Below are 23638 nucleotides of genomic sequence, written 5' to 3' on the forward strand. Positions count from 1 at the left end.
GGGGGATAAGGTGTTCAGAGGGTTTGCAGATGTCCGTGAATGCCAACCCTGGTAGCAGTGCAGAGAAAAGTTAGGGTGGCAAGGAGATAATTGAGGAGGCCATTGTGATGGTTCAGGAAAGAGGTAATGGAGGCCTGAACTGAGCAGAAGTAGGAGTAGAAAGAAAGGCAGTGATAGCAGAAGCACTCTATATAACTGGCAAGCGATTGGGCATAGACTGTGAAGGAGGAGGATGAATTGAAGATTCTGACATATTAATTTGAATCAGTGAACACATTACATTTGAGCTTACCCTTGGGCCAGACAGAAGGGAATTTCTATTAGGGAGGTGGAAATGTGGGTCTAAAGATCAGGACAGATATTGAGTTAGAAATCAACCATAAGGAAATGACGGTTGAATCCATATGAGTGGAAGGAGTCACCAAGGAATAGAGTACAAAAAAGAAACCTTAAAATGCAGGAAACACCTACACTTTAAGACAGAGTAGCGAGGAGTAATGAAGGCAGAGGAGTCACTGGTGTCACCTGAATGGTGGGTCTGAGAGGGAAGCAGATGATGCAAGGTGATAGAAATCAAGGAAGAGCAGCTGAGCTGCTGAGGGGAAGCGTAAGCTATTTCCTGTGGTCACAGAAGTCATGCTTAAGCTCCTAAACTCTGCGCATACCTACCGAATTGTTACACAAGAAAAACAATGTGGTTTTTCAAGAGCAACTTACTTTGCATTTTGCCAATGGTTAACCTGGGACTCCGTCACCAAAATAAACTGCAAGTTCCAATCTTCATTAAACTTTCTTTGCAGCTCACACTAGTTTCCTTACATTGAGCTTTTTAGATGACTATCATTAATCAAGTACGAGGCTCCCGTGCCCTCCTTCATTCTTACGGTTACATGGCAAGGGCTTCCGAGTCAAAGAGACTGGTTGGAATCTAATCCAGCAATGTGACGAGGCTTGTTACTTAACTTCTCTGGCCTCGGTTTCCTCGTTTGCAAAATGGGGGCGGTGGTACTTACCTATTAGAGTTGAGAAGAGTGCACGAGTGAGAGAAGGCCAAGTAAAACTCTCAGCACACTGCCGTAAAAGGCTCAATTCATTTTTTTTTAAAAGAACTTTTATGGAGATACAGTTAACAGACAATAAACTGCGTATATTTAGAGTGTACAATTTGGTACTTTTTTCTTATTATTAATGTATATATAGCAATCCCAATCTTCCAATTCATTCCCCCTCAATTCATTTTTGCTGTTACAGTACTGAAACCTCCCTGAAGGTAGAATACTCCAATAGGACTACTATTGCCTAAGGCGTACAGCACTGACCTGAGGCCGTCTGAGCCTCATCCTTCCAGCCCTCAGCGAAACGTATCCGCAGGAAGAGGGATAAAGAGCTGACGGCTTCTCCGGGACTCAGCAGCCCACGGAGAGGGGCTGGCTGCAGGGCGCCGAGGGAAGCGGGATCGCAAGAAGCGCCCTCTCCCCTAGAAGGACCACACGTCCCAGGGTGCAGCGCGCCCACCCAAGGTGGCAATTTAGCCCGTAGAGTCTGATTGCGAGAGAGACGCGGAGGAAGCGGTGCATGCTGGGGCCGGTAGTTTTCACGTCTCAAGTTCACGGGTCGGAGGATGGCCGAGGTGAGGGGTCCCGCCCCAGTCCCGCCTTTTGTCCACGTCTCACTTCTCGCTTCCAATGCTCTCTCCCGTCCCTGGGGCCGGCCCCTCTCCGATCCGGCCCCCGTTGGTCCTGAGGCTTAGCGTCCGCGGCCCTACCCGGAAGTAGCGTTGGGGGAGGCGGTTTCCTAGACTACGACACCGGAAAACTGGGGGGAGGCGCTCCAGGCCGCTGAGGGTGGAGGGCGGTGGCAGCTCTGGCGCTGGGGACCGGCTTGGTGGCTTCGGGAAACGGCTCGGCGACGGCGGCCGCTCGCGTTCCTCCGCATCCCGGCCTCGGCACGGCTCGCAGCCCCTCCGCCACCGGCGTCCGGCAATGTGTCCCACCGGCCGGGCGTAGCAGCTGCGCGTGCGCGGAACCGCGGGGCCATGAGCGAAGCCGGCGGCGGCCGGGGCTGTGGGTCCTCGGTCCCCCAGCGAGCGCCATGGAGCCTGGTGGCGGCGACGGCGGCGCTCTGCCTGCTGTCGGCCACGTCCGTGTGGACGGCGGGGGCCGCACCCATGAGTAGGGAGGAGAAACAGAAGCTTGGGTAAGGGGGCCTGGCACCCTGGGGTGGGTTTTCTCGCGAGGCTGACCGCGGGCCAGGTGCCTGTCATTGCGACCCGGGCGCGCCGTGGCTGCTCCTGTCTCGATTGGGACGGCTGTTGCCTCGAGAGGACCTTGGCGGGGCGGACAGGGTCCAGGAAGGTGGGGGCCGCCGCCCGCGTTGCGACCTCGGGGGGCTGTCGGGGTGTCACCCGGGCCGTCGTGACATGTGCAGGCTCCTTAAGGCCAGCCGGGGTGTGTCAGCGCGGCTGCCATGTCAGCGGCCCGTGAAGGGGGCTACAGCCCGCGTCCCTGCGCGCGCGAGTTCTGAGGTTGCCTTTCATCGGAGACCTGGTTAGGTTCCTCGCGCAACTGAGTTCCCAGGTGGGAAAATGTTGCTGATCTCACAGGAGTTGAGGAAATCATGTTTACACCTGTTACTGAATAGGGGGCGTTCATTGGAACTTGAACTTTACATATGTTACCGTTTCCTTGCAGTGTTTTCTTGCACTGTATTTTCATAGTAGAACGATATTTCATGGTAGTGTACAAAAGCCCCAATTAAATGTACCTATTCACTTTACTCAGAGTAGTTTTATCAGTCTTGAAAGTCATAAAATCATCAGTTATATGTACTGCATTTAATTTAGAGTCAGTATTCCTAATATACGCCAGGTCCCACCAATGAATAAAGAAAAAGCCAAGAACCAGTAGAAAATGGGCAAAAGGCATGCGGAGTTAATTCACACAAGAGGAAATGCAAATAGTCAATAAACATGAAGTTACTCAACCTCATAAATGTGAGAGATACAGATTAAAATAGTGAAATAGCTGGATTTTTTGCCATCAGGTTAGTGAATACAAAACACAATGCATAGATGGAGTACTGACTGGATAGTTGAGGTGTGAGAAGAAACTTGGTGGGAGTGTAAATTGTTGTAATTTATTGACAGTCACCTAAAATTTAAATTGTATGTACTCTTTGATTTATTAGTTCATCTCAGGGAATCTATCCTACAGAAATAAAAGCACCATTAAAGTAGAATAGGTGTACAAGGATGTGCATTTTCAAAGAACAGAGCTGTTCTTTGGAACATCCATATTTATGGAATAATATTCAGACATTAAGGAGGAGTTAGGATATCGGAAGGCTACCCAGAATATATTCCCAAGACAAAAAAGATGCAAGTTGTAGAGTAATATCTGTAGTACCATCCCATGTTTTTTGTTTGTTTGTTTGTTTTTTAAAAAAGAAAAACATGGAAAGATGACTACCCCCTGGAGTTACAATGGATTTGAGGTGAAACCATCAGGTTTTATTTTATCAATATATACAGACTTTCATATTGTTTAAGTTGTTGCAAGAGTCTGGTATTAGTTTTTAAATAAAAGAACAATAGAAGACATTTGTTGGAAAAAATAAAATATCAGCTATCAAAACATAATTACCAGTAAACTCTAATGTCTTAAATTTTCTCTATGAATTTAATGTATCATTGATAACTGCTTTACTGAATATCCTGCTCTGTGCTAGGCACTTTACATATACTATCTCTGTAATCCTCTCTATTTCTTAATGAGGTGGACGTGATCCCCATTTTGCAGATGAGGAAATTGAGACTCAAGGTTGACTTGTTCAGAGTTACAGAGCTAAGTAAGTAAACGGTGGAGCCAGTATTCAAACCCTGGTCTGTATAACTTTAGAGCCTGTGCTCACTCCATGCTGCTGCACTTCTGTAAGACTTGGAAAGAGAAGGACAGCAGGTATTTTTATTTGACCACCACTCCCCCTTTTCCCTTTTTTATTAAAAAAATTTTATTTAAAAAAATTCATTGGATAACTCATTTTTGACCAAAATAAATGTTTAACTGGCTTGAGATTTCAGCTCAAATTTTGAGATCATTTATGAAAGTGTAGTTACAATTATTTAGGCTTGGTCATTTGAGATTGCCTTTCTCTAGGGAAAGAGTAGAATAAGTACAGACCACAAATACACATTGCTTGACTGCTTTCTCCTCTGGGCGTTTTCAGGAAATGGAACTATGATTTATTAGGTTTACCTGTGCCATTTTTTTGAAAATCCAAATAATGATTTATGATAAAAAGGAGAAAATGCCCCATCCCTTTCCCTACCCCTCACCCCCCAGACTAAACTGATGATAAAGACTGAAATGATCACGAATATTAAGCAGTTGCTCAGTTGCTTGCAGTTTATATTTATGGAATTATTTACCTGGTTATATGTTGTCTTATACTGGAATTCATTTTTTTGTTTTGTGTTTTAAATGCTACAGCAGTTGTTAATGTTTTTACTTAAAAATGAAGTATAAAACAGTTCCATTTCTGTAGCATATGGGCAAGCAATGTAACTTTAGAAAAAGCTGACTTACAGAAATTATTTAAAATAAAATAGAGATGTAATTTTTAAACTGTGGATCTGATTTCCAATACACTTTTATCCAGTTGTTGAATAGATATAAAACCTTATAGAAAACAATTTTCTGTAGTAATTATTCTACCATTCTGTATTTAAATGTGATTATTAGGACATATGTGTAATTAAGAAAGTGAGAGAGCTCAAGTGGATATTAAATATCTTCACTTTGAAGTATGTGTTCTGAAATGTGATGATCATGTGCCGCATAAATGTAAGGATTGGAAAATAATGTGTCCTTCTTGTTTGCAGTCATGAGTTATTCATAGTCTTGAAGCTTGAATACTTGCAAAGTTGGGTTAACAAGTTAAAGCTTATGTTATCCTGTAATACACATTTCTAGGCACTACTATTACCAGTTACAGGAATATGCTTCTTGAGAGTAATTTTGTATTAATTCTATTTCAGGGGAAGAAAAAAAGAATTTCCATATTCCATTTATTGATATCGGTGCTTGAAGGGAAAATTTAGCTCCTTTTTTTTTGTTTAAGAGCTCTTTATCACCTGCCATATAATAAAAAAATGTCTAGAAGGATTCTTTGAGATATCCGTAATTTTCTGAGATAACTTGATCCCTATTCTATCATGCATATAAACATATAAAGAATTAATGTGTTAGCAAAGTGACTTAACAGCTTGTTTTTAATGATTAGGTGTTTTAAAATTATTATTATTTATAAGAAGTTGTTAGGACTTACCTTGTTCAGTTCACAAATTTGAGTGTACTTGATTCTGCTGTTATTATAGCCAGGATCTGGAAATTAGTCCTTTTCTGTCTGCTAGCTGTATTATTACCAGTATTTCATCATCCATGATTACAGCTTTTAAAATGGTATTTTCAATATAACAGGAGGTAAAATAAAAATATCTCCAGCCATTTTCTTTAATACTGTCTTCAGTTCTTGCCATTAGTGATTGGAACTTTGGGAATAATAGTAAGAATTAATAAAAGATTATTAAAATGTTTTTCTTTTGCTAATTATTGAGAGACTTGGCCTTGCCTAGCCATAACATTAACTTTCGTAGTTTTTCCTATAACCCTCACTCCCCCAGATTTGAGAGTGTTTAATTGAAAGACTGATTCCTTGGTCCCAACCTTGCAGATTTTGAGTTAGTAAATCTGGTGTGGGGATCAGAAATCTCCATTTTAAACAGTCATTTTGGGGATTTTGAGAAACAGAGTTAGTCAAAATACACAAATTTCTTCCTGAGGATTAGTTTTCTCATTTCACGGGTGAATATTGTTTATTTGACTTTCAACAGTTTTTTAAAGAAACAAAAGGTACATCATAAAATAATAAAACTTATCTTGTAAATATGACAAACATTAACAAATATGTGTTAAATTAGGCATTAGTGATCTTATTCAGTTTAAGAGGAAAGGCAGAGGCTTGGTAGAGTATTGTTGCTTGATAGCAGTACACATATCCACCCCTCTCTTTTGGTAGAATGTATAGTATAAGCAATAAATGGTAACAGTAATTATTTCTTTTGGGGCTCTTCAATATTTTTCCCTTTCAAGACATTTATGTTAAATAATTTTGTTAAGAGGTAATTGTTTTTTATCATCAGATTTTCTTCTCTCTGTATGGCATACATCATTCGCCAGTTTTCTTAGGAAAGATTATAAGATGAATTTTACATAAATTGCTAGGATAGTAAAAGTTTAGCCCAGTTCTGCATGATTCATGAAAGCTTGTTTACTAACAGTGGTGTATTTCCTGACTCTGTTTATGTTCCTTCCTAACTAAATATTTCTTTTGTTTTTTATTGGTATGTTTATGAAGGATCACTAACTTTTTGAAAGACAATGAATAGAATATACTTAACTTTTTCCCATTTCTGCTCTTTTAAAATTAGGAATCAAGTACTGGAAATGTTTGATCATGCTTATGGTAACTATATGGTAAGTAGAAAGCTTATCTTTATATGCCATTTATATGAGCTGGTTATTATGTGAGCACAGTCAACTGGGAATTTTAAAACCTGAATTAATAAATTTAATTTACTTTAAAAATTATTAATTTTTTTAAAGGAAGTTTTTAAAAAATAGCGCAAACATAGGCTAACAGAGTGTTCCTGATAGTGGTTCTTGGAGAATTTATTGAATGGGTGAGAATAAATTGAATTAGATTATGAAACTTTGTATTTAAATAGTTTCCTTTGATGCTATCAATAGTGTTTATTAAATACTTTATATAGTTAGATATGATGGATGTAAACATGAATAAGATGTTATCTCTGGCCTTAAGGGAAATGGTTCTCTTAATTAAAAAAAAAAAAACCTATTTACAAAATTATTCACTCTGTGAAGAGAACCATTGCTTAAGAGAGTCAAACTGTCACCTAGTTTCTGTCTAGATTATATCCTCATAGTGGTCCTTGATTTGAATATGTTTTACTTTCTGGACATGATAATCCATACTGTTTTATAATGCCTTAGTGCTTACTTGAGATGAAATAACAAGTTTAGTTTTACAAGATGAAAAAGTTATGGAGACCTGTTGCACAATAGTGAATATACTTAATGCTGGTAAAGTTACACTTAAAGATAGTAAATTTTATGTTAGGTGTTTTTTACCACAATCAAAAATTTAATCCCCCCATAGTTACAGGGATAGGAGGTGGGGAAGGGCATCTGTAGCTGCCCCTCAACCCTGGCCACCTCTCGCCCCTCAATAAAATGATCTAAAACTGCAAAAAAATAATTTTTAAAAGATAAGTAGCCAGCAAATTTTAGAGTTCAAAAGGTAATTTTACATGTAAATTTGTGTGATTTTGAAGGGCTTAATCAAATTATTTTGAGAATTACTTTTTATGACTTTATGTCAGCAGTTCTTTTTTTTATGATTAAAGCCTATAAAATGTAGTTGGGAAAAGTTTGGCAAAGAACTAACTTTAATTGATTCTGCTTTAAGTATTTTTCAACTGCTTCTGAGTCCATTTTTCTATTACCCAAATATCTTCATATATTAAAATTATGAACATGTAGTACCTATGCTTTTATGCATCTTTGTATTTTTTAAACATGCTTTATATTTGATAATTCTTATTCCCTTTCGTATTGTACAGTTTTTAAGAGTACATACTGAGTTCTTAAATGTTTTTGGATATGATGGTGATGAAGTTTTGGGTATTTTCAACCATGTTGAAAACACAGTTTTGAATTCATTTCTCAAGACTCAGCCATTTCCTTAGCATTTCTTTCCAAATCATTTATCCCTGGTTAATTCAGTTTGGGCAAAGCATAATTTAACAAATCTAAGCTAGTAGTTTTGAGGTGGCCAAGTGGGTCCAGGCTATATTGTCAAACCTAAGCTGTGTGATAAATGCATACTTTTCGTTCCAAAGTTGAATAAAGTGGTACACAGCTGGATTAGTTCAATACATCTCACTCTGAATAGGGTCCTTTCTTTGTAAAGCATAGAATCTTTAACATCTTGGTCCTTACTACGTAAACAGTTGAAAGTTATATCAGTACATTTTTTCCTACTATAGAAATGGGTTTCTGACAAAGCAGGTACCAAGGGCAGCCCTCAGAAGACTTCCTGGTCTGATTCCTATTTATTGGACCCTAACTGGGTAACATTCTATTACAACCACCTGCTTATAAGATCTAAAGGAGGGGGATTTCAATTCCAAAGACTGGAAACTCCTGGAATTAATACCTCCTCCATTTTTCCAGTGGAGTCACACTACATCTGCAGTCTACTGCAGTATGTAATTTAAAATGTTCAAGTACTTCACAACATGAGTGACTCTTGCAATGTGCTTATCCTATGCTCAATTTATGTGAGGTTTGTAACCCAGGATTTAGTCTAGCATTCACACTTCCCCTTTTCAAGTTCTCAACTAACATGAAATAGTTCTAAAATATTAGAGACCAGGTGCCCTGTAGTTGTTCTGTGAAGTCAGTTGAAAATTGTTTCTAGTTCCTATACTCAGAAACACTGTTAGCTTGCTATAGAGTAAAAGTGTATATAGGTTTGTTAGATGGGTTTGAGTTCAAGTCCTATCTCAGCTGTTTAGCTTGGCCCCTAAAGACATCATTTAATCCCCCTGAGCAGTGTCTTCCTGTGTAAAACGGGGATAAGTACAAATGATTGTTGTAGACTATCAGATTTTTTAGAACAAGGGATCATTTTCTTTAATTTTTAAAAAATTCATCTATATGTCCTGTGCCTAGTTAGTGTCACTCCTGGTAAATAAATGTTTTGGTTTTTTGTTTTTGAAAGAACTGAATTGAATTCTTGTGAAGGTATAATGAAATGATTTTTTTTTGCATTTGATTATTGTGATATATCTTTGCATTTTAAAATCAAAGAAATCATTTAATAAATTTTATTAAAAATATTTACAAGTTAATGGTAAATTTGGTGATCCATAACTGTTTACTTTGGTGTAGTCAGTTGCCTACTATGCTAAAATGCAAAATGCCTGGCACGTGCTGGGCTTTTAATGTTGAAAACTTTTCATTTCTTACTAGTTTTTAAAAATATTACTCTTCAGTCTAGTATACAATTACAGCAATTCCTTTTAACTTTGTTGGTTCCCAGGAAAACAGTTATTTTCCAAAGACAAGCAAAATAATATGATTAAGAGCAAGAACTTTGGAAATGGATCAGGATACCCTGAGGTAGCCCTTCCGCCTCCTAGCTGGGTTACAGTGGAACAGTTACCTAATCTCCCTGAACCTATTTCTTCATCTCTCTAAAATGGTTTTCCTGCCTCACAATGTTGTTGTAAGGATTAAACAATTTAATATATAATTAAAGTGCTTAGAACTTGTGTCCAGCAAATAGGAAGCACTATGTAAGAGTTTACTGCTACCAACTGCAGCTGCTACCATCACTGCTACTAGCAGTTCATTCTCTACCTGAGATTGAAATTGCCCTTCTAAAGATTGTGCATAGAACTTTGTTCAAACATGCTCATTCTTTCCTGTTCTAGGCATGCAGCCTTTGAGCTTTTTTTCCCCCCTTTTTTATGATTCCCCAGGTTGTATTAATGCTATTTTTCAATAACAATGCCCCGCCAGCCTTAGGTAGATTATTACATCTCTGCCATCTCTTGGTGTTACATCCAGGAATTTTCTAATTTTATCAGTTAATAGCATAAATACTAACAATCATAATGATTTTACTTAACAAATCTCTAGCCCCGATCAGACTGCAGTTTATCCACAGTGAATTGCACAGATGGCTTTCTCTTTTCCCCAAATAACATGAAATTAGATGTTTGTTTTGGCAGTTCTTATGTGACCTTATTTAACCTCAGACCACAGCCACTTTAGGGCTTCTATTAGCGTTTTTTAGTATTTGTTCTGACGTCTGTTTGCAGATTAATTTGGATGACAAAATACATGTATTTAGGCCACCAAATACAGAACCATTTTGGATCTGACCTCTCTGATCTGATCTTTGTCTTCTAATGTTTTTCCTGTCTGCTGTAGACAACTCAATTATTAACTGTTATAAGCAGAAACTACCTTGGTAGAGCCCTAAACATTATAAATAAACTCTAAAAGAGTTGGTAAGCACAGTTTCCTTTAACGAGTAGCATCATACCTAATAACCACTTTTAAGCTTGATTTTGTGAGTGCACAGTTCAAAGAAAGAGATCGGTCTTTATCATTTAAAAAAAGCTCCTGGCCAGTAGCATGAGTTTTATTTATTTATTTATTTTAAAAATATTTATTTATTTATTTATTTATTGGTTGCCTTGGGTCTTTGTTGCTGTGCACAGGCTTTCTTTAGTTGTGAGCGGCGGCTACTCTTCGTTGCGGTGCGACGGCTGCTCATTGTGGTGGCTGCTCATTGTGGTGGCTTCTCTTATTGCATAGCACGAGCTTTAGGCACGTGAGCTTCAGTAGTTGCGGCACGCAGGCTCAGTAGTTGTGGTTCACGGGCTCTAGAGTGCAGGCTCAGTAGTTGTGGTGCATGGGCTTAGGTGCTCCATGACATGTGGGATCTTCCCGGACCAGGGATTTGAACCCATGTCTCCTGTTGGCAGGCGGATTCTTAACCACTGCGCTGCCACCAGGGAAGTCCCCAGTCTTTTATCATTTAGACAAAAGGAACTGTTTTAAAATGTAACTTCCTTGTGGATTTCTTTATGCAAGTTTTCTTAGAATTATTTTTTCATAATTTTTTATAAACATTTTTTGTTGTAAAATATATATAACATAAAATTTACCATTTTAATCCTTTTTAAACATACAGTGCTGTGGCATTAATTGCATTCACATTGCACAAATATCATCCATCTCCAGAACATTTTCAAATTTCCATTTGAAACTCTGTATCTAATGTTTCTTTTTGATAATTTCTTCATCAAAAAGAGTAATTCTGTAAATAAAGTAGTTCAGAAGTGGTATTAATGGTTGGGAGAAGGGAAGATATAAATGTATGTGTACATTTTTTCATGTAGACGATTGTAGAACTGCCCTTTATTAACTATTTTTCCTTGGCCTCTACTTATAGAACATCCTAAAAATCTGCCCAAATGACTTAAGAAATTCTGTAGTACCCTCATAATTTTTTGTTTGTTTTAGTCACACTCTGATACTCTCTGTAGGATTTTAACTAATAGAACCAGGTTTTTCTATTTATTTAGGTAGAATTTATGGAGAAAAAAATTTCAAATGTATGGTTCTGAGTTGGACAGTTGTATACAGTTGTTTAACTACCGCCATATTTATGATATAGAACATTTCCATCACCCTGAAAAGCTTCCTCATTCTCCTATGCAGTCAGTCCCTTTTCTCCCCCTCTGACCTCTGGCAACCATTATGATCTGCTCTTTCATCACTAGTTTTCCCTTTTCTAAGATTTCATATCAATGCATTTTTTTATATGTATGTAGTGTTTTGGTTCACATTCTTTCCTTGTAGCATGATGCTTTTGAGATTTGTCCAAGTTGTTGGAGATATTGAAGTTCCTATTTATTGCTCAGCAGTATTCGTTGATTTGATAGAACACTTTATTTATTCGTTCACCAGTTGGTAAGTATTTAGCTTGTTTCTGGTCTTTGGCTATTATTAAAAGACTGCTGTGAACCTGTGAATGCAAATTTTTATGTGGACATACATTTTCATACTTAGGAATGGGATTGCTAGGTCATATGGGAAGGGTAAGTTTAACTTTTTATAAGAAACTGCCAAACTTTTCTAAAGTGGCTGTAACATTTTGCATTCCACACGAGCAATTATAAGAGCTCTAGTTACTCCACATCTTCTCCAACACTTGGTATTTTCAGTCTTTTTAATTTTAGCCATTTTAGTGGGTGTGTAGTGGTATTTTGTTGTGATTTTAATTTGATTTTTCCTGATGACTAATGATGCTAAAAATCTTTCCATGTGCTTAGTATATCTTTTTTTGGTGAAACATCTGTTCAAATCTCTTGCCGTTTTAAAATCAGGTCATTTGTCCTGTTATAACTGAGTCATAAGAGATATACATTTTCTGGATATCTGTCCTTTAACACACATATGTTTTGCAGGTATTTTCTCCCCGTTTGTACTTTGCCCTTTTAATTTTCTTAATGTCTTTTGAAGTGTGGATATTTTAAATTGTGATCAAGTCCAGTTTATCTTCTTTCTTTTATGATTCATGTCTTTATATCCTACCTAAAAAATATTTGCCTAGCCCAGGGTCATAAAGATTTTCTTATTTTCTTCTAGGTTTTGTTATAATTTTAGCTTTTTAAATGAAGTCCATTACCCGTTTTGAGTTAGTTTGTATATATGGTGTCAGGTAAAGGTTTGTTTATATATATATATATATATATATATATTTTATGTGAATATGCAATTATTCCAGCACTATTTGATGAAAAGAGTATCCTTGCCCCACTGAATTACTTTGGCACCTTTGTAAAATCAGTTAACTGTATATGCATGGATCTGTTTCTAGACTCTGTATTTTTTCCCCACTGATCTAAATATCTGTTTATACATCAGTATCACACTGTCTTGGATAAAGTGGTAGTAAGTCCTGAAATCAGGCAGTGTAAGTCTTTCAGCTTTGTTCTTTTCAAAATTGTTTTGAATTTTTTAGATTCTTCGGTTTCCGTGTAAATTTTAGAATCATGTTGTCAATTTCTGCAAAAAAAGCCTATTGAGCTATTGATTGGGATTATATTGAAATCTATAGACCAATTTGGAGAAACTTTCTTAATAGTATCAAATCTTTCAATCCATGAACATGATGTCTCTATCCATTTATTTAGTTCTTAATGTTAGCAATACAACTTTTTTTTTCTGATAACCTTAGATACTTACTAAATTCACTTATTATTTCTAGTAGTCTTTTTGGTTAGATTCCTTAGGTTTCCCACATGGTCAGTCATGTCATCTGCAAACAAAGGCTTTTCCTTCTTTCTTCCTCCAAACTATGTGCCTTTTATTTCTTCTTATAGCAGTAGCTAGGACTTCTAGTATTATGTTGAAAAGAAGTGGTGAGATCCTTGTCTCACTCCTAATCTTATGGAGAAAGCAGTTAGTCTTTTACTGTTAAGTATGATACTAGCTGTGGATTTTTCATAGATGGTCTATATTACTTAAGTTCCTTTCTATTTCTAGTTTGCTGAGAATTTTTATCATCACAGGTTGTTTATTGAATTTTATCAAATGCTTTTTCTGCACTCTTCCTAAAAAAATCTGTTAGTAGCAGGACTTTATTTCACTATAACATTATTTATTATCATTTATTTATTCCATATAATATTCTTTCATAAGTTCAGTTTATTTTATCATTGCTCAAAACCAAATTGATTAACATATATTGAAGAATTTGGAAACTTTTGTTCTCATCTTATTTTGAGTACAGACTTTTAAAGCATGCTACTACTCTGTGTGATTCACTTAAAATCTTATGAGACAACTGCAGTTTTGTTACTTATTTCTTCTTAGTGCTGAGAAACATTCCATAAAATATATTACCTCAAAGGACCATATGTTCAGTGTAGAAGTATTAATAATTTAATAGTTTAGATAAATAAACACCTGAAAAATGATTTAATAAGTGAGTAGAAATAGTGAACAAAAGGGAAAAGGAAAATTTGACTTGGTGAAAAGAGAACTGAGAAATTATGCAAGTTCAATTGGTAATTAGTGTATGCTATCAGTATATGATAGATGGTTTATTAAATATCATTTAGTTTTTGTTTTAGCAAGGAATATCTTATCTGCCTCAGAGAGGGAAGTGGTTAACAATAGGGATCTGCAATAAAACATTTAAAATGTATATAACTTTATGGGGAATTAAATAGATTTTATATCTTCAATAACTATTATAAATAATACTTTCATTATTTTTAGTAGAATAAAGTCTCTTCCCTTTGTCTATTTTTTAAAATAAGTTTATTTATTTATTTATTGGCTGAGTTAGGTCTTTGTTGCTATGCATGGGCTTTCTCTAGTTGTGGCAAGCGGGGGCTGTCCCTCATTGTGGTGCACAGGCTTCTCAGTGCAGTGGCTTCTCTTGCTTCGGAGCACGGGCTCCAAGCATGCAGGCTTCAGTAGTTGTGGCACATGAGCTCAGTAGTTGTGGCTCTTGGGCTCTAGAGCACAGGCCCAGTAGTTGTGTCACATGGGTTTTGTTGCTCCACGGCATGTGGGACCTTCCTGGAGCAGGACTTGAACCTGTGTCCCCTGTGTTGGCAGGCGGATTCTTAACCACTGAGCTACCAGGGAAGTCCCTGCCTAGTTTTTGGAATTAGTTTTACCAAAAAGTCAGTTTTGAAGTCTGCTTTGATCTGAGTGTTTTGAAGCAGAGTTATCAAAGCTATTAAATTTAGAATCTAATGTGGAGAGTCGACTGTGTTTTGTTTTCTTTTATGTTTTTCCTCTTGCTTTTAGCTAGGCACATGTTCTACCCAAATGATAGAGGACTCTTTTATCACTGGAGTTTTATTTTGAGTGATAATTTTTTTTTTTAGCCTCTCTCTCTTTTTTTTCTTTAAGAACTTTTATTGAGATACAATTGACATACAATAAACTGCATAGATTTAAAGTGTACAATTGGATTTTTTTTCTTATTAGTAATGTATATATGGCAATCCCAATCTCCCAATTCATTCCCCTCCAACCCCCTCACTTTCCCCATTTGGCATCCATATGTTTGTTCTCTACATCTGTGTCTTTATTTCTGCCTTGCAAACCAGTTGATTTGTACCATTTTTCTATATTGCGTATATATGTGTTAATATACGATATTTGTTTTTCTCTTTCTGACTCACCTGAGAGATAATTTTTTAAGGTTTTTTTTTCTGGCTCTGAGTTATAGCAGTATGAATTTCTTATCCTTTGTTCTGGCAATACATTGTGAAGAGAAAGCATTACTGTAACCTCAGATAGCCAGGATGTTTTAAGTGTAATAGAGCTCTTTATTTGCCATGTGTGCATTGCTCTGAATTTTTGGAAACCAACTGTAGTTTGCTTTGTGGTTAACCCAAAGAAAAGCCTGTGGTTTTCTTTCTATTCTTAATGTTGAAAGAGGGGGTATTTTTACACCTGGTTCAAAACTCCCTTATTTGATTATTCTGGTTTGCAATTGCTATTAATATTTTTCTTACCTGGATAAGCTTAGGGTTTGAGTTTCATATTTAATTTCAGATAAAGGTGTGTGTGTGTGTGTGTGTGTGTTTTGCAAAACCCTAAAAATAGTAGTATTAAGCTTTCTAAGCAGCAGTTTAAAAAGTAAGAAGCTTTTTACAATCAAATTAACATTTGAATGAGCGCTTGCAAAGTATCTTTCAAAACATATCAGCAAGTTTTAAAAAATATTACTTCTCTTGAGTTACTTCTAAGTGTTGTTCATATGTGTTAAATATAAAACTATAAAGCAATAAAAATATTGTGCATTCTGATAAACCATCGTTTTATTGGAATTAACTGAAAAAGTAGTTAGGAACTTGACATCTGAAAGACACATGTAAAAGTAATTAGGAATTTATACTAAAAATATTAAAATTATAAAATATTGATTTCAGAGTTTAGTAGCTGCATGTGGATTCTAATTATATCAAAACATTTGTTGCCTGGAACCCTTTCCTCAGGAAATAAATCATTGCAAAGCATAGAACTTTTAAAAATACCTGAAGAATTGCAGTCTGCAGTACTTTTTGTATTTAGTCTATGTAGTTTTTTTTGGGTGGGGGGAGGGTCTTTCCCTTTGTGTTGACCATGTGTTTAGTGTTCCTGACCTCTGTTCTGTTTTTCTTTTGCTGCTAATGTGCTATGAGTTTGGAATCTAGATAATCGAATTTAGTGAGAGGCAGTAGGATAGAGTTGGACATTGGGAATCAGGACTATTTTTGCTGAATTTTAAGAATTGAGAATCATATGGGCATACAGGTATAGGAGAAACAAGTCATATTCAAGGTACGAAAGGTCACTGTCTTAGAAACTATGCCATAGTGACACTTAATGAATGCAAGAAGGGTGTGAAATAGTATTTTCAAATTTCTGAAGGAAAGAAAATATGTTGCAGGCATTTTATAACCATTCAGATTGTTCAAGTGTAAGGCAAGAGCCAGCCTAACCCAGGAATACCAGAGAAATAACAATACTATGACACTATTTTAAAATAAACAAAAATAACTTACCTGAGGACAAAGTCCAGGCAACCAAGAGATCAAAGTAAAAACTCAAGAATGGAGAAGCCAAAGAAAAATGGTGTGAGTTGATTCCACTTAAATAGAATTCTAACACTAGCAACTGGAATTATGGTTCTAGACCAGAATACAAATGTTATAAACATTTTAAAATCTTTGTCAAAACATTAAAATTTTTCTTTTTGATGATTATAAATGTTAGACACATTTTTTAAGTAGCTAAAACTATTGTTTAGTATACCATAATTCAAAATATTAGACTTTGAAATTTAAAGTGTTATTTCTTTGCAGAAATCTCACTAAAAGAGGTTAGAACAGTGCCTGCCTTGCTTGCCTTCTTCTCATTGTATAACTTAAGATATGGACCATACATCTCTGCTATACCTTGTATAGAAGGTATAGAAATTTCAAAATCTGGATCAGCTTCAAAAATTTTATCCTTTGCCCTATGTGTCATGAAATATCTCTGGGAATTCCTTTAATGGGGAGTTTTCTGCAGGCATCATTTCCTCTGCAATGTCTTTATCCTTTTATGTCGCAACTACTTTTTTCATCTATGTGGATAATTTGGCCTTCACTACATTCCCCTGGATGCATATCTAGATACTGAGCGAATGGCAGCAGTATCAGTATTCCACCGTCAGCTGTTTCTTTTATAACCACTTTTATGTTCAATTTGAATTTCACTTTCAGTGTTATCATTTTTTATTTCTTTGTGAACTTTCATCCTCGTTGGTTAATTTCCTCGTTTGATTATCTATTTTTATAAGTTGTCAAACTGTCATGTAGGATTATCACTAGGTGACAAGGAGGCACATAACTTCATGCTTGCTGTCTGTGAACTAAAAAATAAATAGACAGTGATCAGTCACTGATTCTACTTTGAAAGAAGTTATGTGATTGATCACTAATCATGATGAGCATCTGTTATGTACATAGTGATTTGTGGGTTGAAGAACTAGCATCATAGTTTGCATTCTGTGCAATTACTTAATAATAGAGTGGTACCTGCAATTTGAACCATGTTGTTGAGAATTTATTTAACTAAATTGTGGATCTCAATTTGTGTAGTGAAAACATGCAAATTGAAAACTGCTTATAATAATACAATTGATAAAAATCCTAAGTTGAATTGGGGAAAAGTGTGAGTATATTAATCGTATTATTCTTGTCAGGTAGTCAATAAATATTGTCTAAAGTTGAAATACGTAAATACAGTTATTCTAGCTTCTAAATGTTTCTCGTAGTCATGTTTTATTAATTTTAGAGGAATCTTTTAGGGACACACCCCTGGTGAAGAAAATACAAAGTTCAGCAGGCCTTTCTTGTTTCTCTCCTTTTCTGTTAAGACCCACAACCAGTAGGTGGAGATGTTTAGTCCAGTATCATTGAAGCAGCTACCCAACTTAAAGTACCTGCTTCACTGGCTTATGGCCATGCATGCAGGGCCAACAGCATCAAATCGCATACTCTTTGGGCATTAACATGTTTCCCACTAAGGCCTCCCTTTACTCCTAATGCCCGTGTTGTGGTCAGTTCAGCTTCATCTTCTATGCTCCACTATTCAGTTTTGGTACTTGAAAATTTCTTTTCTTGTTTTCAAGCTCAGCTATGTATTAATTCATTTAAAAAAATCTATGCCTAACTATAAAGTGCCAATTAGTTGAATCACTATGTTGTACACCTGAAACATAATTTTGTACGTCAACCTATTTCAGTAAAGAAGTACCTATTAATAAATATTAAAAAAATATGAGACCTATAGGAGGAAACTGAATTCGTAAAAGAAGATCTGAATTAATATATTGATGTAATATTCCTAGATGGGAAGATTCAATTGGTAAAGATATCAATTCTCCCCAATTTAGGCTCTTCCAATTAAAATGTCAATGGAATTTTAAGGAAATTTTATAGTTATCCAGAAGAGTAAACTTGAAAAAGTCATTAAGAAAATTTAGAAGAAAATAATTGAGGGGAGTGAATTGCTTAACCAAGTAGCACGGCACATTGCAAAGACAGAATGATTAAGATAATGGTTTTGGAGCAGGAAGTAGGTTTGTAGAACAAATAGGTCTGTAGGGCAGTAGGAGTAGGAAACAGGTCTGTAGAAAAAATTAGAGGCTACAGAAATGTGTGTTTGTTTAGACACTTTTGAACTAGTAAGCTGTATTTCAAGCAATTATGGAAAAGATGGATTGTTTAAAAAACGGTATTTAGGAAATTGGCCATTTGGGGGAATAGGAAATTATATCCCTATTTCACATCATAAAATTAGATTCCAGGTGGAGTGAATATCTAGACATTAAAAAAAAATTATAAGAACATTGTTTTCAGAGACTCGATAGCCTTCTTAACCATGCCCAAAATATGGAAACTATGAAGAGAGAAACTAATAGATTCAACTACGTATTTAAAACTTCAAGTAAAAAGGGTCATAAACAAAGTTAAAAGCCAAATGAAAGATAGGAGAAAAATATTTACGCTATATTGTAAATATTCTATATTATATAATGTAATATATATTATACTGTATAATATATATTATACTCCTTATAATGTTTAAGGAGTCTCTTGGCCAATAAGACAACCAACAGAAAAAGAACAAAGGATGTAAACAGACATTTCAAAAAAGACATAGCAATGGCTAATACAAAAATATATTTATCTTCATTTATAATGAAACTTGAGATACCACTTTTTACCCAGGCGATTGGCAAAATGTAAGCTATTGATCATCTCCTGTGTTAGTGAGAGTGTTGTAGGAGTGTAAATCGGTGTCTTCAGTGTGATCGTAGCTATCAAAACTTAAATATCCATACCTTTGACCCGTGGGTCTGGTTTCAGGGGCTTAATCCATAGAAATACAAGCATAGTTACAAAAGATATGGGCATATAGCTGTTTATTGAAGCATTGTTTATATGGTGAAAAATTGAGTTCAGCCTACATGTTCATCAGTAGAGGAATAAATAAATTTTAGCATATCCATACTTTGGAATACTGTGAGGAGCAGGTACTGTGAATTGTATAGGCTCTGGAGTATGTATGGAGTGAGGGTGTCAGGTTTGAATTCTGGATCTATCATTTGCTAGTTGCATGACATAGGCTTACTTAACTTTTCTAGGCCTCAGTTTTCTCATCTATAAAATGAAAATCATTGAATCTGTTTCAGAAGGTTATGTGATAAACTAAAGTATATAGAACACTACTTAGAATATAAGTACTCAGTAATATTAGCTAATATTAGATTATCACTTTGCAGTTATTAAGAAGAATAAAATACATCTGTAAAATTCCATCATGAAAAACCCCATAGCGATTTAACTAAACAAATTTTAGGACAGTGTGTACATATGGCATGAGTACCTGTTTGTAAATGAAATTTTTAAATGATATATGTGCATGTATTTCAATGTGTGTGGATAAATCTGGGAGGATAAATGCCAATTGTAACAGTAGTTATCTCTAGGGAGTGAGAGTGGGTGGAGGGGAAACAGATTGTCAAATTTTTAAAGAAATATTTTCCTGTCTTTTTTTTGAAGCATGTATTATATTTATAGCTAAAAAGTTTTTTTTAAGGTTCGATAGACTGTAAGGATAGTAGAACTTTTGATTAACTTTTATTTTGCTTAAAAAAAAATACTGTGAAAAGTTGTGTTCTCTAAATGATGTGTGCTTTCTCTTATTTTCCTTAGTGACACACTAAGATTTTCTTTGCAGGAACATGCTTACCCAGCTGATGAACTCATGCCTTTGACCTGCAGAGGTCGAGTTAGAGGCCAGGAGCCAAGTCGGGGTGATGTTGATGATGCTTTGGGAAAGTGAGTATTAACAAAGGGAATGGCATGGCATCTCAAAGTTCCCAAGTCTGAAGACATCTTAGAGGCAGTGCACAGTCGTATATCTGGGGATTGGTTAAATTTCAACGACTGCTTTAAGTATTATATTAAGTTCCTTTATTCCTCTCTATTATCTCTTGTAAAATATTAATCAGTTTACTTCTTAAATCAGTGAAAAGTTGAGTAGTTTGTTAAGATGGATGTAACTTTTAGAATATATATAAAGTCATTGATGCTTTATAAGATGTTGATGCTTTAATATTTTTATTTGCTTTGAAAAGAGCTAATGAATATTTCTATTCATTTTGAAAGATATGTAGTTATGCTGAACGTAAATGTGATGTTAAGGCTTTTTGGGTTCTTTCAGTGTTTTATAGGTTACATGGTACTATAGATGCATGGAAGTACTAGTTAATGGAAACTTCCAGTCAGGTGACACATTCATGGATAAAATATTCAGAATTCTAATGTTTCATATCTCATTATACTTGTTTCTTAGGTTTTCCCTGACACTGATTGATTCTTTGGACACTCTTGTGGTAGGTTTGATTCTCCTTGAATTATTTTATAAATTTCATAAGATGTGCACTCAAGTATTAGGAATATAATTGTTACACAGTAAGTCTGAAGTAGAAGCCTTCAGAATTTAAGATGATTTTGATCTTTGTTTCTAAATAAAATACATGATAATGTCAAGTGAATGTCAAGTGAAATTATGTAACATCATGAGGATACTCAAATAATTTATAGGTATATCAGCTTATGTGATGGCCCCTTAATCAGGGAAGTTGTTTCATTTGGACAAGAGGGTTGAAGCTATTGAAAGTGATTCTAGAAAATGCCCTTGATATTCTTGTTCCAGAAAGACATGCCACAATGATACTGAAATTGTTAAATTAGAATTTTTATATATTACTTTCATTGGAAATTTAATTTTTTCTCAGAACTGATTTTTAGCACCAAGTGATCACTACTTGGCACTCCTTTTAAACCTCATGGGATACAAAATCATTTACATTAATTTCAGTTGGGGATGGTTTGTGATGGCAGAGGGGAATGATTGAGTTCCAGATGTCGTGATTTCTAAATGTAGTATCTTTCTAGTTTTTTACTCTCAGATCATTTATGGTATAAAAATAGGCTTGTTTCAGAATTTTCCTTAAGGCATAATTCTCAACTTTGAGTTTATGTCTGAAGTATTGATTAATATTTTAAAAAATGAAACAAAAAATATTTGTGGCAGAAATTTTTCAGAACCTGGCTTTTCTTCCCAGTATTGATTCTACATTCTTCTTTCACTGGATGAGTCTTTTTCTTTTCTTTTTTAATTAGAGACTCTCAACTATATTAGCACCTTAGGAATATTACCTGTGAAGTTTTAAAAAAATACCCTTCTCTCCCAAGTTATTGTGCTTTAATTTTCCTGGAGTGGGATTGGGCATTATTATTTATTCCTCTAAAGCTTCTTTTTGTTTATAAAATTCAGCCATGGTTGAGAAGACCTTTTTTGTTGAGAACACCGTGGTTGTTTAGGCCTATCCAGCTTTATCAGGGTTTCGAAAGTTGTGGCTTCATTTTTCAAAGATTAAGGGAATGTATGAACCATATTATAATGACTATGAGAATGAGAATATTGTGTATCTTATTTTTGGTTTAGTGGTCCTAGGTGTTCTACTATAATAGGAGAAGAGAAAAAGATAAACAAGTATCCCAGGAGGCACAAATTGCCACTCTGGGAGAAGCTAAGTGGTGTTATTTATTTGTAAGTGTAGCTGGATGATGCATATCAGGTCTATCTCGATGTGGGGGAGTGAGTGAGCGGCAGTAGCTGTGTGTTAGGAAAGACCATAGGTAAACTTAAGTTTGTTTCTCATTCTGTCATCTTGGCTTTGTCCTTATATATAGCAGGTTCTCCATCATCTCTCTGGAAGCTCTTACTGATTTTTATGAACATGGAGCTCAGATATTCAAGTAAAATTTTTATCAGAAATGAAGGAGAAAATGTGGTTCTAGGCTGCGTAACTTTCCTGTATTTGAAAATCTCTTGGTCTCTAATTGAGCAGCCATTATTATAAAGGTTCTGGTCTGCTTTGAAGTTATACTGCCTTGGACTGGTTCTCAGAGCACCACCAGCATCAGCATCACCTGACAACTTGTAGGGCTGCATCCCAGACATACAGAATCAGAAAGTCTGGGAGTAAGGCCCAGCAGCCTGTTTTTTTTAACAAGCTTTCAGATGATTCTAATGTATACTAAAGTTTGAGAACCACTGTGTAATGATGCAGTGCTTTTTAAACTTGAGTATACTACAAGTTAGCTGGGGATCTTGCTAAAAATACAATGCAGATTGTGATCCAGAGGACTGAAGGTAGGGCCCAAGGACATGTGTTTCTAATAAGCTGCCACTTGGTGGTGCTGTTGCTGCTGGTCAGTGGAGCACACTTTCAGTGTGGGTAACTTGGGGTAACGAGTTCTTGCTCCTTGTGTCAGGGAGTACCAAGAAGTGATCACATAATATTGATATGTGACCTTGGCCAAATTATTCAACTTCTCTGGGCCCCTGTTTTCACTTCAAAAGGACCTAGATTAGGTATCTAAGATATCTATTAATAGGTATCTATTTAAACAGAAGAATTAAAAGAAATTAAAGTAGTTTGGAAGTTTTTTCCTACATTTAGAAGGACTGTTATCTTTTTCGTTTTCTCACTACAACTATTAATATTTCTAATTTACTTTGTGATTGTTTTTTGATTTGTGGTTTCTTTACTTAGAAATATTAGAAGACATATCACTTGGGACAGGATGCAAACTTATTGTTTTTATTTTGGTCATACCATAATATGTTAAGTAGAACTTCTATTGTCATAGTTTGATCTTTCAGCTTAAACTCTTGTTCATAATTATAGCCATATAGTTTCTATTGATTGTAATGAAATCAAGCACTAAAACTTTAAATTTACCACTAAATTCTACCTTACCATGAAATCTACAGAAAGAAAGATATTCAGCAATTAAAGAGAATGAGAAAAGGGAAGAGACCTGAATTTGTCCTTTGTTAATAGTTAGAAGCTTAAAAAACTCGTCAACTAATGGAGCTATTAGGATGAATTTTTAGCTGATTGTGGACAAAGAACTCTCTTCCCATTTTTATTATCCTTTGAAACAAATAGCATTGGTACTATTCTTGGGAGGAATTCTCAGGAGATAGACTTTGGAAGAGTAAGATAAACAAAATATTAAGAAGATGTGTGTGCGTGATGGGTGAGTAGAACAGTTGTCTCCTGGGAGTGATGGAGGGCTGTGTGCATCTGCATTTGTGGCTGCAGAATTTATGTGGACTTTGAGATTGAGAAGGGAAAGCACTCAATTTAAAATCAGGTTTTGTGTTATGTTTTACTCAAGGCCTACCCTAAATTTTACTTTTACTTGAACTTTAGTCAGTCACTCTTATGGAATGTTTTATACTTAAATTAGAATTTTTAGTGAAGTATCAAACCAAATGAGAAAGCACTATAAAATATTATCAAACAAAAAGCTTAAACAGTCAAGTAAAGGAAA

The 23638-nt window shown here is 35.7% G+C and overlaps 1 protein-coding gene across 7 annotated transcripts in view; it reads left to right on the plus strand.

Moving 5' to 3' along the window:
- The first annotated feature begins 1831 nt into the window (after window positions 1–1831).
- The window catches only part of EDEM3 (ER degradation enhancing alpha-mannosidase like protein 3), a 79097-nt gene continuing 57290 nt past the window's right edge, over window positions 1832–23638 (plus strand). For 4 of the 7 annotated variants that reach the window (XM_057727316.1, XM_057727319.1, XM_057727320.1 and 1 more), the window contains exons 1-4: window positions 1832–2196; window positions 6488–6533; window positions 19962–20062; window positions 20580–20619. In XM_057727316.1, the coding sequence (XP_057583299.1) occupies window positions 2036–2196; window positions 6488–6533; window positions 19962–20062; window positions 20580–20619 (348 nt within the window). In that variant the 5' untranslated portion in view covers window positions 1832–2035. Of the gene's footprint in view, window positions 2197–3445; window positions 3847–6487; window positions 6534–19936; window positions 20063–20579; window positions 20620–23638 lie in introns of all 7 variants that reach the window. The other 3 variants (XM_057727318.1, XM_057727323.1, XM_057727322.1) reach the window with 3 other exon arrangements.

This window comes from Hippopotamus amphibius, chromosome 3, assembly GCF_030028045.1.
Source record: "Hippopotamus amphibius kiboko isolate mHipAmp2 chromosome 3, mHipAmp2.hap2, whole genome shotgun sequence".
Lineage (NCBI taxonomy): Eukaryota > Metazoa > Chordata > Mammalia > Artiodactyla > Hippopotamidae > Hippopotamus > Hippopotamus amphibius.